This window comes from Candoia aspera, chromosome 4, assembly GCF_035149785.1.
Source record: "Candoia aspera isolate rCanAsp1 chromosome 4, rCanAsp1.hap2, whole genome shotgun sequence".
Lineage (NCBI taxonomy): Eukaryota > Metazoa > Chordata > Lepidosauria > Squamata > Boidae > Candoia > Candoia aspera.
The window spans coordinates 5,836,571-5,853,214 of record NC_086156.1 but is presented as its reverse complement, the minus strand read 5'-3'; the positions used below and the strand labels follow the sequence as shown (position 1 = coordinate 5,853,214).

General features: G+C 42.8%; 1 protein-coding gene across 1 annotated transcript in view; it reads right to left on the bottom strand.

The window, feature by feature from the left end:
- The window catches only part of LOC134496138 (sodium channel protein type 5 subunit alpha-like), a 59,941-nt gene extending 49,506 nt beyond the window's left edge, over positions 1-10,435 (bottom strand). The window contains exons 1-6 of the mRNA XM_063301894.1: positions 10,172-10,435; positions 8,293-8,411; positions 7,897-8,007; positions 6,888-7,016; positions 2,106-2,197; positions 215-424 (exon numbers count right to left, since the gene is read on the bottom strand). Of these exons, the coding sequence (XP_063157964.1) occupies positions 215-424; positions 2,106-2,197; positions 6,888-7,016; positions 7,897-8,007; positions 8,293-8,411; positions 10,172-10,405 (895 nt within the window). The 5' untranslated portion in view covers positions 10,406-10,435. The remainder of the gene's footprint in view (positions 1-214; positions 425-2,105; positions 2,198-6,887; positions 7,017-7,896; positions 8,008-8,292; positions 8,412-10,171) is intronic.
- Positions 10,436-16,644: the final 6,209 nt, after the last annotated feature.

Here is a 16,644-nt window from a genome sequence, read left to right as displayed (position 1 = left end):
CTAAGATGTTAGTTGGATGATATTATAATTATTATTATTATTATTATTATTTTAAAGGAAATGGACTGAAAGATATCCAGCCTCTTAAATCTAAGCCTTCTGGTGCATAACAAATAATAATATCAAGAAGCAGGCAATTTGCTATAGCTGACTCTACAGAGGAGGCCCAAAGATGCAATGGATTAATCACCATGGCAGGAACTGAGATATTTACCTTTGGTGTTGATGAAATTCTCATAGGAAATGTTACTTATGCTCTGATTGATAAATTCTGTGTAGTTCTTGACACATTTGTTTCTCAAGTGTCCCTTGAAGAGTTGAAGGCCAATTAGGGCAAAGACACTCAAGCAGAAAACAGTCAAGATCATCACATCTGTGAGTTTCTTCACTGACTGGATCAGAGCTCCAACAATGACCTTCAGACCTGCAGAGAAGAAAAAGAAGGAAACAAATGCCAAGATCGTGATAGCTGGAGGACCATTTTTAAGATCCCAGAGGGACATAATGTTAGGCTGCAGGATCCTGTGGGTGGGGGTTAACATCTGAAAAATGGAATAGGCAAGGTCATGGTCAAAGCCTTGGTCCTTTGGTAGGTGCAGTCAAAAGGATGTGGCTTTGATTGCGAAGCTGCACCACCATCTTGCAGATGGGTGTCCAGAGGAGAGCAATCAAGATGATAAGGAGCCTGGAAGGAAAAACTGTGTTGCTTGAAGACTGAGGGGAGACACGATTGTGTCCTTTGTGGCAATCCCACTTAGCGTGTCTCCTCCAGAGAAGAGAATGATCTGGCACAGCAACTGAGCATTCTGCTTTTTAAAGAGGATTGTCCCAGTGTCTGGTCAGTCCTGGACAGAGGCTGCCTTCTAAAAATCAGGGTTTCACTTCTCCCCACTTCTGAGTTGAGCCCAAGCTACTTGTATAGAAGAAAATGGGAATTTTTAACAGGACTGGAAAAGATTCAGGCAGAAAGGCGATGAAAAACAACCTTATGACACTTCAATTCCTCTAGAAACCAAAGCCAAGAACCAAATCAGCTGCCACATTAAAGAGCGGCAATTCCACCTTGTGCTAAACTTCTGTATTTGTAATTATATTTCAAAATTGCTCAGCCTCCTTTGATCATCTGCCAAAGAAAACTGAAAACTGGATAAACAATCTGCATTCATTGGAGATCTCAGCAGTTTTGAGGTTTGAGATTCCAGTGGAGCAATGCCTTGATTTTCTAGGGCAGAGTGTGCTCACTTAGCTTTAGATAGAGGCATTCATGGGAGGGGGTCAAAAAGGTTAAGATGGTGTCCACAGCCACACAGTTGATGCACATCAAGGAGTAGGACTTCGATTATACAGACAGCTGACATCTAATCTTTTTTGACCTGCCTCCACTACTCTACTACCTTAAAAACAAAAATGAGAGATGAGAGAGAGAGAGAGAGAGAGGGAAAATAGATATAGAGCTAGATGATAGATAGACAGACAGACAGACAGATATGATAGCGCTAGGTGATAGATGATGGATGGATGGATGGATGGATATAGATGATAGATTCTTTATTACGGTCATCAACTAAGCAAGGTAAAACATCAAAGTACACAGGGTAGACAATAGAACAATGAGATGATACATCCTCTAACATTAGCTCAGTGTCCTTCCTACTGAAAGGATTTAGCAGGCTAGATGATAATCTGTTAGAGATGATCCAGAACTGAGCAAGGGGTTGGACCAGATGACTTCTAGGCGACTTCCATTGCTAGGGTTCTATGACTAGCCATTCTTAATGTCTGCCTTCTCTAACTGATGCTCTCTAGATGCATCCAGACATTAACGATGGGAGAATTCCAAACCAACTCAACCAACTTGTGCATTAAAATCAAGCTACATTTGTCCCCATGCAGAAACGTGTTTTAGAAATCATGGGAAAGGACATGTCTTGGAACCATTATTAGCCACATATTTTATGAGGCATCACATGTGTGTACCCAAGAAGTAGAATAAGGATAGGTATAGCTGAATAATAATGGATCAACAGATGGGGATGAAAGACAGACTTGAACCCTGAGCACATTCACTCTTACATCCGTGAGGAATCATGCCAAAAGTTTCATACCTGGGACAATGGAGATGGTTTTCAAAGCTCTCAGCACTTGGAACATCCGAAGAGCAGAGACATTTCCCAGTTCAATAAACGCTCCTACATACCTGTAACATCAGAACAGGACAAATGTCAGTGTTACAGCCTTAAATAGGCAGCCATGTACATTTGTTAAATTAATTAATGGAAAACAGCTTTCTCCCCACAGCTGACCCAGACATGTAGCTCTTGGTCAATTCCTCTGGTCAGTTCCTACACTTGCATAACACAGAAGCGCCCTATTAGCCCTATGTTTGAAATAAAAGTCTAACTGCTCTTCCAGGATAGCACTAAGCCCATGTATATAAGCTCCCTACAAAAGGCCTGACAGACGCAACAGAAGAGTACTGGTCAGTCATTAGGTAGACAGGTGACTCTGTGGAAGCCAGATGTCCAGTCTCTTCTGCAAAATGGCCATAGTGGGCAGTCCCCAGGAACCAGAGAGGTTGGGACATGCCCACTGCGGTCTAAAGTGGCCTACAGGAACTGGGCAGATCCCACCCCTGTCTGTGTCAGCAACAAAGTGGCCAATACTGGACTGTCCCCATGGCAATCTTTGGGTCAGAGGAAAAGGTTTCTCTTTTCCCTATTTCAGAACGGGAACAGCTCAGGATAGATGTAGGCTGGCTCTGCGGTGGGCTGGGGATGAGGTGAAGATGCATCATGATAGCATGTCCTTTAAGAATGGTTAGCAAGGCAGCTCCATGCTTCACTGCAGGATGAGGATGAGCCTAGAGAGATGCAAGGACACTTGGCGTTTACTGCTTCCAAATGGCTCAGCCTTCTTGCTCCATTGTAAAAGCACCCACTGGGGCTGACCACAATATGTGACAAGGACTGCATTGAGTTCTCACTCCATGTGGCGAAACAATTGGGCTGGATGAAGCAGAAAAGCTGACCTTATGTAGATGCATTTATTTATTTACATTAAGCAAACTTATGTAGCCACCTATCTACCAGAAGGAACTCTGGGCGATGAACAAAAATCCGATCTGCAATATAATTAAAACCAAAAAAAAAATGACAAATAAGGTTGAGGCCCCAATAAAACTTGCATCCATCACCACACCATGCCGGCTCCGTTGAAGTACCGGCATATGTACAATTTTAGCATTAAGCAGAATGTTCAATGGGATGACAGAGAGAAGGAGGGAGCGAAGAGCTATTTCTAAAGGTAAATCATCATTAACTATATGCTGGGGGACCGGGCCAGTAGAATAATAGTTGGAAAGATATGCCTTAGAGCCAGTTCATTGATTATCAGGGAGGCAGAATTAAAATCAGCAAGCCCCACCTCTTTTCTGCATCCTTTGATGTTGCATGCCTATTCCAAAGGGGCATGGCCAGCATCACCACCTTCTGCAGGTAGGCAAAGATTTGTAATGTGTCCCTCACCTCTGGATGAGGTCCCTTGTTGCCCCCCAAATGTCCCCACCCAAAGCAGAACAAAAGAGGGCATAGATCTGCATAATGGTTGCAGATGATCATTGTTGTCTAAAGAGAAAGGTGGGCGTAATACAAGTCCCCAGATTGGGGAGGTACAACTAAGAAATGCGAATCCCTGGAAAACAACCTCTGGGGATTAATTGTTGATGGACAACTTCACGTCTCTTTCTCAGGGGTACCCACAGGAGGGAGTCAAGAATGCCAAGATGGCAACCCCAACTATGCAACCAAGCCCCGCACCTTTCATATGTGTCGTGATTGGGTATAGAAAAGGGGTGGGATTTTGATCACCTGATTGTAGCCATCTTCTGGACTTTTTGGACCCCCTCCCTGCAGACAACCCCCCCCCCCCGCTCTCTCTGCTTCTGAATTTTTACAACATCTTCAAAGAGATCGTTCCTCCCCATCTTTCAAACAGGATTATCCTTGGTACAACAGAACATAGGAATGCCTTTGGAGGCCTGTAATCGGTTTAGCCTCTTCGGGTTTCCTTTCAGGAAGATTTATAGGTTCAAAATGCGACAGGGCTCAAGTCAGAAATTCAAAATATCGATCCTTTCTTTCCCCTTGACATGAAAATGCAGGCTTGGGAACCTTTCCACAATTGGAGTTTCTAGCAGCCAGGCTGCCCGGCTTTTGAAAACTTGGGAAATTGCCAGAAAGGATGACAACCTCATTGGGATATTTTAATGGCGTGTATAGAATAAATGGAACCACAGTTGCAGATTGGTCATTTTGGATGACAATGAGACAACCGCGCAGTTCTTCATTCTACTTCTTGACTGATTAAACCCCCTTTGCATTATGCAAACTCCTGCCTAATTCTGCAAAATGTATACAAGCAGGAAGAGTTTACTTTTTCACAGAATTTTTTAAAATTTTCTTCTTGTTTTATATTATTTGCAATGCCAGTAGAAAGGTTAATACCACAAGGCACTCTTCTCAGGTTTTGTTTTTTTTAAGCCAAGAAGATTTATATCTTTGATGATGGTTCATAACATAAAAGCCCATTCAACTTTTTAGGTCAGCCTCTTCAAACCTGCTGCTCGGTAACCATGCCCAGAACTACAAGCCCTATCATCCCCTGCTAACCTACATTTAATTGTGTTACTGAAGACTGCACTGGGCAATATTTCCTCTGATCAGCTGGCATTTTGGAGACAAAGCAATAGATTTTAATTCAATATGTCTCTATACAGTTCTGGCTCAGGCCTAAGAGCAATCCTATTAAATGCTGAAATGGGTTGCTGTAAAGAAGAGTAGAATAGGAATGAAATGCATGTAATATTCAGACTTAGAGACTCATAGAGTCATGGGGTTGGAAGGGACCTTGGAGATCTTCTAGTCCAACCCCCTGCCCAAGGCAGGAATCCTCATACCATCTCGGACAAATAGAATCATAGAATTATAAGGGTGGAAGGGACCTTGGAGGTCTTCTCTATCTTCTTTATCTCTATCTCTCCAAATAGATTGGATTGCAGCACCCAGAATCCCCAGCCACTTTCAGCATCATTGGCAGGTCCTGGGTCAAAAAAAAGTTGTTTTGTAATCTTAATGTCATTTCTCAGCTATTACAGCTGGTGCACCAGTAGTGAACATCCTTGACTGGAAGGACCTGCTCATTCTTGCGTTAGACCCCTCCTGTTTGGACTGCTGTAATTTGCTCTACATGGGGCTGTCCTTGAAGACCATCCAGGACCTTCCGCTGATCCAGAATACAATTGCTGAAGTAGCAATGGGAACACCAAAGTTCTCCCATATAACATCCTTGCTTTGAGAACTACACAGGTTACCGGCCAGCTTCCAGATGAAATTCAAGGTGCTGGTTGTCCCTTTTAAAGCTCTGTATGGATCAGAGCCTGGATAATCTTCATAGCACTTCGTGGTTTGGGCCTCTCTGATAAGATCAAGCAGGTACAACAGGTTCCCACCAGGCCCCTTCTGTAGGGATTGTCAACTACCAGGCCCAAGGAATCAAGACGTCTGTTGCAGACCTTTTCCTTTGGAATAGCTTACCACCCAAGATCAGACTGGCCCCCATCCTATTATTGTTTAGAAGAGTTGTCAAAACCTGGCTTTTGAAGAAAGCTTTAACAGTGTTTCTTAACCTTGGGGGCTTGAAGATGTGTAGACTTCAACTCCCAGAATTCCTCCCATGCTGGCTGGGGAATTCTGGGAGTTGAAGTCCACACATCTTCAAGCTGCCAAGGTTGAGAAACACTGTTCTAGGAGAAGATCTGGCATAAGTCCAAAGCCCCACCTGGGCTGTGATTGGATGCTTTATTCTTAGAAGCCTTTTGGTTTCATCATCCTTGCCATTTTTACTCTTTATTTTTGTCTCCTGCTGTTTTCATTCTCTTAAATGTTTTAAACAATTTGTAAACCACCCAGAGTTACTGGGAGTTGGGCAGCATATAAATTTCATTCATCATCACCATCACCTTTTCTTTAGTAACTTTGTTGTTAATATTTTGTATTTTTTTGTCTATTTTACTGAACCATTTTTGTATCTGAACCTTTTCAGTGTACGAAGGGCATGTAAGCTGCTCAGAGTGATAAAAAAGCCCCAACCAGGAAGGAAGGAAGGAAGGAAGGAAGGAAGGAAGGAAGGAAGGAAGGAAGGAAGGAAGGAGGGAGGGAGGGAGGGAGGGAGGGAGGGAGGGAGGGAGGGATGATGGAGGAAGAAGGAAGGAAATGGAGAGAGAAGGAAGCAAGGATAAGGAAGGAAGGAAGGAAGGAAGGAAGGGAGGCGGGAGGGAGGGAGGGAGGGAGGGAGGGAGGGATGATGGAGGAAGAAGGGAGGGATGATGGAGGAAGAAGGAAGCAAGGATAAGGAAGGAAGGAAGGAAGGAAGGAAGGAGAGGGAGGGAGGGAGGAAGGAAAGGGAGAGGGAGAGGGAGAGGGAGAGGGAGGGAGGGAGGGAGGGAGGGAGGGAGGGAGGGAGGGAGGAAGGAAGGAAGGAAGGAAGGAAGGAAGGAAGGAGGGAGGGAGGGAGGGAGGGATGATGGAGGAAGAAGGAAGGAAATGGAGAGAGAAGGAAGCAAGGAGAAGGAAGGAAGGAAGGAAGGAAGGAAGGAAGGAAGGAAGGAAGGAAGGAGAGGGAGGGAGGGAGGGAGGAAAGGGAGAGGGAGGGAGGGAGGGAGGGAGGGAGGGAGGGAGGGAGGGAGGGAGGAAGGAAGGAAGGAAGGAAGGAAGGAAGGAAGGAAGGAAGGAAGGAAGGGTGGGTGGGTGGGTCAACTTTTGGGGAAAAAAATTAAGGAGCTCAATTGCTCCTTAACTCCAGGTTTATCAAAGGGCAATAGTGCCACTTACGCTATCCCAATAACGCTGAAATCCAGCCAGTTCCACGGATCTCGCAGGAAAGTGAACTCATTCAAGCAGAAACCCTTTGCCAAAATCTTGATTAGACATTCAAAAGTATAAATTCCAGTGAAAGTGTACCTGAGTAGAGAAAACCAGGTCAACACAGGGCAGGGTCAGCAATTTTTTCCAGACCTTGGAAGCCAAGTGAAATAGCCTGCCCCCTGCCCCTGATGCTTAAAAATTTGTGAGATTGCCAGATCTCAATCCCACCTAGAGATCCTGAAGGATCTCGCCTGGAAACCTCAAGTTCTTGCCCACTTTTATTCTCTTGCAAGAGATTTCTCTCCAGGAAGCAGTAGAAAACTTAGAGTTTGTTGGACAAAAGGATACACTACTGGTATAAGACGTGGCATATTTCAGGGTTCCTGATAAAATGGGAGCATCGGTCACTTTCACTGTTACAGTTCTCATTTTCCCAACTGCAAATGCTTTTCACCTCCATTTCTTCATCAGCTTACACATTCGGCAAAAAGAGTTCTGCAAAAGCATCTGTGCATTTTCTAGCATTCTTCCCCAGAACATGCATACACACTTTTTCCAGTGCACCGATTTTTGTAATCAATGTTTATTTCATTAATTTAGTTTACTGTTTTGAGCTCACATCACAGACTTCCGAAAAATGCAGGTGTCGGTGTGCAAATATTTTCTGGTGTGCCCATAGATTTGGAAGATGTGATTTGACTATATTCAAATAAATATTTAGGCAGAATGAATTCTAAATACTGAGTGCTAATCCTCTATCTCTCTCACTTACACACCTACAAACGCACACTCACAATTTCTAGGTAAAGGCAGACTAATTTGAAATAAACTAAGACAAGGCACCCTCAATCTGTTCTTACTCTTTGTACATTCTTCAATTTTTACAGAGCATTTGAAGGTGAATATATACTTTTATCTAGCTTTATGGAATAGTGCATTATAATGAAAGTGGAATAATATTGCCAAAGCTACTTACTCAACATATTTGCTTGAAGGTGTCTCTTTCCTATTTGTCTGTGATGAATCCGAAAGAGCCATGAAGACACAATTAGTTAAAATAGTGAGCATGATAAACAAAGTAAACAATGTGAATTATAGTTCAGGAAAATGATGTTTTGTGAACATGACACTAGTCCTTACTGTTCATAGCATACACACATTGTCCACATAAAATTGTCCCTCGTGGATAATCCTTATTCCTGATTTATTTAGAAGAGGTGCAAATAAATAGCTCCAAATGATCTCAGGGAGAAATTATTTAATCCCCAGATACCAAGAGTTTTCCTACATCTCTCCTGGAGGGCAGAGGGACTTCCTCATCAAAAAAGCCAGAATGAAAACAGAAAGGAAAAAGCAATTGCATAAAGGATATGAATGAACCAAAACTTTAATTGCCATCCGCCGGATTCGGTGAAAAGGACTGAAGATGTACAAAGCACGTGTGGCAGTGAATCGAAAAATTGTTTTCCCCTTGTTCAAGACCATGAATGTCTGCAGGAGGAAAGTAATACATTGACGGGAAAGATTCTTATGAGATACCGTTGCTCCCCAAATGTGTCGTTTTATAAAGTACAGCAGGTCCCCAGTTTAAGAATGAGTTCCGTTCTGAACAGTTATTTTGTAAGTAACAGTAAATGTTTGTCTTAGTATATAGTACAGGTAGTCCTTGCTTAACGACCAAAATTGGGACTGGAATTTCGGTTGCTAAGCGAAGTGGTCATTAAGCAAATCTGACCCAATTTTACAACCTCTTTTGCAGCGGTTGTTAAGCGAATCACATGGTTCCCCGTTGATTTTGCTTGCCAGAAGCGGGCCGGGAAGGTTGAAAATGGCGATCACATGACCACAGGATGCTGTGATGGTCATAAATGTGAACCAGTTGCCAAGTGCCCAAATCATGATCATGTGACTGTGGGGACGCTGCAACGGTCATAAGTGTGAGGTAAGTGTGAGGTTGTAAGCCAGTTTTTCCAGTACTGTTGTAAGTCCGAACCATCACTAAATGAATGGTCGTTAAGCAACGACTACCTGTATATATTTTACCTTTCTATGCATATAAAATGCATACGAAACACTTCCAAATACACTAAAACCTTTTGAACATAATAATCCACAAAATAGTATTGTGTATTTAACCTGAAACATTGCACTTAACTTGAATTTTTAATATAGTAGTCTTTATGCAGTCAGTTCTTAACTAGGAGGCGTTCATAAACTGGGACATGTTTAAACTGGGGACCTGCTGCATATGCTTTTTTGCAGCAAATACAGCACCATCTATACAGAAAGGGAAAGTCAGGCGCACAGGTGGGATGTTTCAGGTTTGCAGAACTACAAAAGTCAAGGTCAAGGAAGAAAAATGTAGAAGGGATATGTGTGACCAAGTTCTGTGATCATAGAATGCAAATATGCTGGAAGGATGAAATATCCAGAATTCTGGAATGTTGGAGAGCAGCAAAATGGAATGGCTAGGAATCCAGAACAATGCAGTTCTGGAACGCAGAGACTTGAACTTAAAGATTTAAATGAGGGATCCTCAAACTCTGCTGGACCCCAACAGTCCACCAATGACTGGCAAAGGCAAAGTGGGGAACAAAGCCCAGACTGAGTTTTGACCATCCTCTTGCTTTGTCTGTGTAAACTGGATCAAGTTTTTTCAACACGTGTGACACAATCCCCTTCTAATTTCCCGGCGACACCCTGGGGGAGGTTCCTGACTCACAATTTGAGAATCCCTGGCTTAAATAAAAAAGCATGTTTCTGAGTTGAGCTTAACTCCTGGTGGCTCTATAGTCATCCAGTAGACCAGTGTTTCTCAACCTTGGCAACTGTAAGATGTGTGGACTACTACTCCCAGAATTCCCCAACCAGCAAAACTGGCTGGGGAATTCTGGGAGTTGAAGTCCACACATCTTACAGTTGCCAAGGTTGAGAAATACTGCTGTAGACACATTGATGTAGATTTATGAATTGTAGGGAAGTGGTTTGCCACCTTCTGGAATGTTCCTGATGTCCTAGTCTATCCTGGACCTTTCTAGTGGTCTCCCATCCAAGACCTACTGAGAACTGACCCTGATTAACTTTTTGAGATCAATCAAGTTTGGATAGATGCTGCCCCCTAGCTAGGTAAGAATTTCAAGCAAGCATTAACAAAATTTTCTCCTCATGGTCAGAGAAGGTTCATCACAACATATGTGTGTGTTTTTCTCATGATAGTAATGGTCCCGTTGAGTCACAATAAACTACTATACCTTGTGATCATGATAGTAGGGGTCAAGATCCTCCAGGGGTTCTCCAATAAGTTCCACAGGAGGGTTTCCATAAAGGGCAGGGAGCTTCTGGCAAGCCTGAAGATCAAGCTGAGGCCGCAGTTTCTCTGCTGGTGGCGAGTGTCTCTTGGCTGCGATATGTTTCTTGATGGCAACTAAAGATTCAGGAGTGAAACGGCGGAAGTTGTCTGCCCCCAGTAGTGCCATGGTAGCCATTTTTGCATCGTTCTTGTTATGTCATGGAATGATAACCTAAAAGGATGGGTGGATTAGCTGCTCAAATGCCACATGCTCTTACTGACCTAGCAAAGTAAATAATTACATAAGGAAACCAATCAACATCCTAAATATATGTAATAGTATGTAAGAAAGACATTGAGAGATGGGGCAAAGAGATGCTGCCTAGGGAACCGTCAGATAAGAGTCAGCCTAGCCCGCAGCTGGAGAATGGGCAGGGCAAGAGGCTCAGGAGGGACCCTCCCTAGTTTCTTGGGTTGTAAAGGAGATGGTGGGAAAAGGGGGGAAGAGTCTGAAGGGGAGGGTAATAGTATGTGGGAAAGACCTTGGGAGATGGGCAAAGAGATACTGCCTAGGGAACAGACAGATAAGAGGCAGCCTAGCCTGCAGCTGGAGAGTGGGCAGGGCAAGAGGCCCAGAAGGGACCCTCCCTAGTTTCTCAGGCTGTAAAGGAGACAGGGGGAGGGGTGGATTTGAACTTTCAGACTTGCAAGCTTCTGTTAATGTAGCTTTACAATGAAGTAGAATTAGCTCATCTGGTTGTGTTTCCTGTCTGGTCCACCTGGGAAGACTGACATCAATCTTGTAAGTCTGAAAGTACAAATCTCCTGCCATCTCCTGTATAGTCTCAGAAGTTAGGGAGGGTCCCTTCTGAGCCCATTATGCAGCTGAGGAACACTGGGATTGATCTCAACTAAACTCATCTCTGCTGTGTGCGACCGTGTGGCTCACCCATCAGTTGCCTAAGTTCAAGATAGATGGCAGGAAATATTTCAACAAGGTATCGCTAAGATGCAACTTCTTTTTGGTTTGTTCCTGACCCAGATTTAATCTCCCTGTCCTCCACAGAATGTAATTTAATTCAGACTCAGGTTGTGTTCCGTTGTGATGCAAGAGACGGAATTCTGCAAAAGATGCCTTTGCCATAGATGGCTTCAAGGAGGGGTAAGATTGTCATGGTCAGTTGGTAGATTCTCCCATGGATGGTCTCCCTGCTATTAGAAGCCTGCTTGATTTCTAGGGTGAACATCAAGCATGACTGAGAAACCTCAAAAACAATACAACATACTCAATCTTGCTCAAGGACACAGAGACACTCACAAACTTCAAAACCACCCAAAGTCACCTGATGAACCCTTACAGCCAACTGGAGATTTCAGTCAAATTCTGTTTTAGTGTGGTACTGAAAGTGTTGCATCATACCAGCTTTCTTCTAAGATTGTATGCAGAAGCTAAATAATCTGGTCTAGTACTGCTCAGGACCCCTGACAGGTAGTCCTTGCTTAATGGCCACAAGTGGGACCAGAATTTCAGTTGCTAAGCAAAGCAGTCATTAAATGAATCTGAGCTGATTTTACTACCTTTTTTGCAGTGGTCATTAAGCGAATCACATGGTTCCCCATTGATTTTGCTTGCCAGAAGCTGGCCGGGAGGGTCAAAAATGGCAATCACATGACCACAGGACACTGCAAAGGTCATAAATGTGAACTGGTTGCCAAGCAGCTAAATTGTGATCACGTGACTGTGGGGATGCCCTGATGGTCAGAAGTGTGAGGACCAGCCGCAAGTCATTTTTTTCAGCACCATCGTAAGTCTGAACCATCGCTAAATGAATGGTTGTTAAGCGAGGACTACTAGGGTCATAGCATTGACAAGAGGGATATCTGCAGATGCCCAAGAGGTAACCGAGCAAAAATCAACCAACACCATGTTTGTCTTTTGGTGACTGATCCCAAATGCACAGAACGTTTCCAGCCGTATTGAGTGAGGAAAATGCTTATCCAGCGGGCATTATTTTTACTTTTAACTGACATTTATGATATCGTAAAACTGAAGTGAAGTGTGAAATGATGCTGTGATTCCTGATTGGTTAGAATGGCAACTCCTGCAGTAAAGATGCCATTTTTTGAAATACGGTACCAAAAAACAGTGACAGGAGAATGATGGGGAAATATGACCCCTTGATTCAGAAGTACCTTCAACATATGTACCCATGGACCCATCACACTCTTCCCTTTCAACAGTGTTATGCAGAGCACAGAAGTCAGAAACAGCAAGCCAAAGAAAGTAAAGTTATGATATAAGAAATAAAAAATATAACTAAATCTAGCTTACACCAAGACTGTTCACTATACCTCTCCACACCTTTCCATCCTGGCTTCCATCCCACCCAGACTCCACTTCATACACTGATTTTTGTGGAGTCCTTGGTGCTCTCCTAGCTCGGTTGTTGGCTTGCAGATCTTCCATTACCCAGCTAGGTAACATCATCAGTGCTGGTGAGTGTGGGGTTTGCTGCCTATCCTGGCACTGATGATGTTGCCTAGTTGGGCAATGAAACATCTGCAAGCCAACAGCCAAGCTCAGAGAGCACCAAGGACTCCACAGCTCAACCCTGAGCTACGGATACTCTCTTCTATTGATTTTTGTTCTTTAAACTTCTCTTTTGCAGGATCTCATCAGCTTCACCCAGCCATGTCTTTCTCAGTCTTTCCCTGCCACTTGATTCATTCACTCTTCCTTCACATATTTGTTTTGTGATTCAGTCCTCATTCATTCTCTCTACATGGCCAAACCATATCAACATATTTATGTATGCCATCACTAATGTTTTTTTTACTAATCACTAGTAAATGATTTTTTTTTTACTATTCACGAATTCTTTAATTCAATCTACCTCCATCCAGCACCGTACATTCTTGGCCATTTCTCTTAGTTTACCACACACCCTTCTTAAGTAGCCGACAGTCCACAAACTTAGATGTTTCTCCTGACCTACCCAACTCTCATTTCCACTTTTCAGTCGGCAGACCCCTGCTTGGTATAAAGTCTCACAGTGTGTTCTGACAAACACCTGACCATGCAACTTCAGTTAGTTAGTCAGTCAACAGTTTTTATGGCCTGCCCAGCTGAAAAGACTCTGGGCAGGTTACAACAAATGAAAAACTTAGATGCAGCAATAAGATAAACCAGAATTATGAAAAGCAATAGCAACAATATGCCATCTTGAATTAATTAAGCTTTGCCCAACTTAGGTTGAAAGTCCAGTGAAGTAAAACTGTCTTTAAAGATCTTCTAAAAACCATGGGGCAGGGGCAAGGGGAGCTTTACATTTCTCTGAGAGTTAAAGAGTGCCAAAGCTTAACAAGCTGGTCTTGGATTTTTGCATTCCCTTGAACAGAATAACAACAGCCTTCTTTAATCAACAGCTTAGATCCCATTCTCACACGCATGTTAAGCAAGTCGCCACCCCATAAGCAAACTACATGCATATTTTAACCTTTCTCCAGTTCCAGCATCTACACCAGCAGCCCACCATGGCAGAAGCATTTTCAACATTCTTTCAGCATTGAAAACATCCCAGGTCTTTGCCAGTCCACTGCATGTACTTCCTTTTGGTTGGGATGTAGGCCATCGTGTTGGCTTACAAAGTAGACAAGCAATCTCAGCTTGCATAGAATAGCATGTGATGCTTAGGGAACATTTGTGCCATATCTGCCCAAGTGCACAAAATGCAACAGTACTGTTCTTACCATCAGCAGGGAATGCTGCAGGTGGCATGGGTGCAGCTATGGCGGGTAGCTTGGCCTCTACACAGTCTCTTACTAAAAAAATATTGGGTTGCAACTATTTGTTTCATTGATTGCAGAATTAGTTTCCTTTGTACCTTATTTCCAATCATTTTTTTTTCAAATGCAGAATACCCCTGACTTGAATCTATTCTCTTCCAAATGCAACCAGTAAACATCGTTCAAGATTTACTGCTGTTCTTATTGCTCAAGATAAATGGGATGATGGGACAAGGGTAATTTGAAAAGCTAGTTTTGAATTATGTATGGCTCGATATCGCTCTTGAATCAGGCACCGAGGGAATACTGTAATTGTTCAACTGTTCCCTTTGCCAAACTGCAGACATCCATCAGTTAGTACCTGTGACATTCTGACCAAATTATGCCTGACAATCCAGCCATCTCAGAAATGTAACTCTCCATGCACAGATAGAGGCAGAAATATCTGAAGGGTTTTAACATGACTTTGTTGGACAGATCTCCACACCAGTACAAACTTCTACACAGGATACCAGAAAATAATAATGTAACCTATTAGATGCACTTGTTCCTGTCCACGGCTGTTCTTTGTGCTGAGGTCACTGATAGGGATTCTCCTACTTAAAGAACATAGGGAAAGATCTATTGGATTTGTCCAAAACCCTGTTTTCCACAGAAGTAAAGAGATGTCTCTGTGAAGCCCACAAGTGGACACAAGATGCTGAAGGATGCCTAACAGCATCTCCCATCTCCACTCCACCTCCCAATATCTGAAAGGTCCCTTTTCTAGATGTTCTTAGGAAAGCCATTAAATGTGGTTATTCCATCAGGCTTGAGGGCTGGAAGGTTGTGACACTGGCACTAGGAAGTCTCTTTTTGGTTAGTTGACTTGATGTCTTCATGAGTATTCCCAGTGCAATATAGATGTTGATTATGATAGTGCTGATGCGTTTTAATTGGATTGTTTTAACCTGACTTACAAACACGGGGTATACGCCACAAAGTCAGTTGTGGCTGGAGTAATTTGTAAGTCCAGTAACATCAATCAATCAATCAATCAATCAATCAATCAATCCTACATATAAATAAGGAGAAATAGAAAAGTTCATGGAAGAGAATACCTAATCCTTACATCTATAACAGGAACTCCATGTTTGACAGCACTACACCTCTGAATAATGGTTGATCACATGTTGGCTCTCTTCCCATGACACTTATTGGCATGGAGAAGGGGTGTAACAGGTTAGGAGGCACAAAAAACTTGATTCTATGGATTCAACCACAGAACTGGATGTCACCTAGCCGATCTCTACTATCACAGGATCTACAATTCCATGGAAATGCTCTTAGCCAAGAGCCAGCCATATTTTGACATTGCTGCTTCTACTCTGGAAAAAAGTTGGAACTACTTTGTGTTCTACTCCATTCTCTGGAAAAGTTAAAGACAGTTTTAGAGTTGTAAACACCTCAATTATGTATTTCCTTAATCTTCTCCAGGCTAACTATATCCAGTTCTTTCAATGTTCGACAGAGGAGAGGAAGCCACGATTCAAAGGCCGTGCTGGACATTAAGGGGTGTGTCAGGGGACAAACCACAAAGTGTGTGGAGCCAGAGTCTAAAAGTGGGGGAGCCAGAACAAGGCCCCAGAGTTAGTGTGGGTGGGACCAAGAACCAGAGTAGGCAGGATCAAAAGCCAGAATGAGCAGAGAATGAGAATTCCCACAAGTTTTCAACTAGCAAGATACATGAAAATAAAGTCTTCCAGGTCACACATTTTATATTCCTGCCAAAGTCCTTGGTTTAAAGACATAAAACATGGCATATACTGTAGAATATACCTTTAAACACCAATTTGAGGTAGATCCTTTTTTAAACAAAAAAGACATCTCAGCTGAACGTGAAAATGGGACACCATGGAGTTATGAAGCCATAGGAAATAGATATACAGATCAAAAACAGATTGATTTTCTATCCCTACTTACAGCCCTAAAACCAGATGACCGTAAAAGAAGCAAATACAGCATATACCTATAACATCAGAAAGCCAAGCAGCAGATGCAGTACAGAAGAAATTGGGTTGATATGAACAACTACGAAAAGATCCTCAAAAGCAGTTTAGATGTTCTTTCTGAAAAGTTAAAAGAAATGCAGTGTGATACCTCAAACTTAGGACTGATCTGCTGATGTGGAAAGGGAATTTCAACCAAGAAATGCATCCTCTAATGCCTCAGAGAGGGATGGAACATGGATATAATTCTGTCACTTAAGCATAACCATGTGACCCTGTCATCTCCAAGTCCACCACCAATGAAACCTGATGCTAAATTACAAGGCAATCGTTTTTCAGCTGCTTCCTCCTCCTTCTTCTAAGGGATTTTTCCTCTGAAAACCAGTAACAGAATAAGCATCCTGTAAAGTAAGTGTTGTAGATAAAACTTCATGTGTTCTCAAGATTTCCTACTGCTAAATGCCTGCTAGAACATTTACAATCTGTATCCATGGATATAGGGCAATCAGGGGAACTAAACAAAACTGAAGAAATGGACAAAACCAAACTTCCAGCACTGGTCAACTCAACTAGCTTTAATAAAAATATGCCATTATATGGATTGTGGGTCCACCCCGCTCACATCATCACCATCAGTACTAAGTGTACTTTTTGTACATCA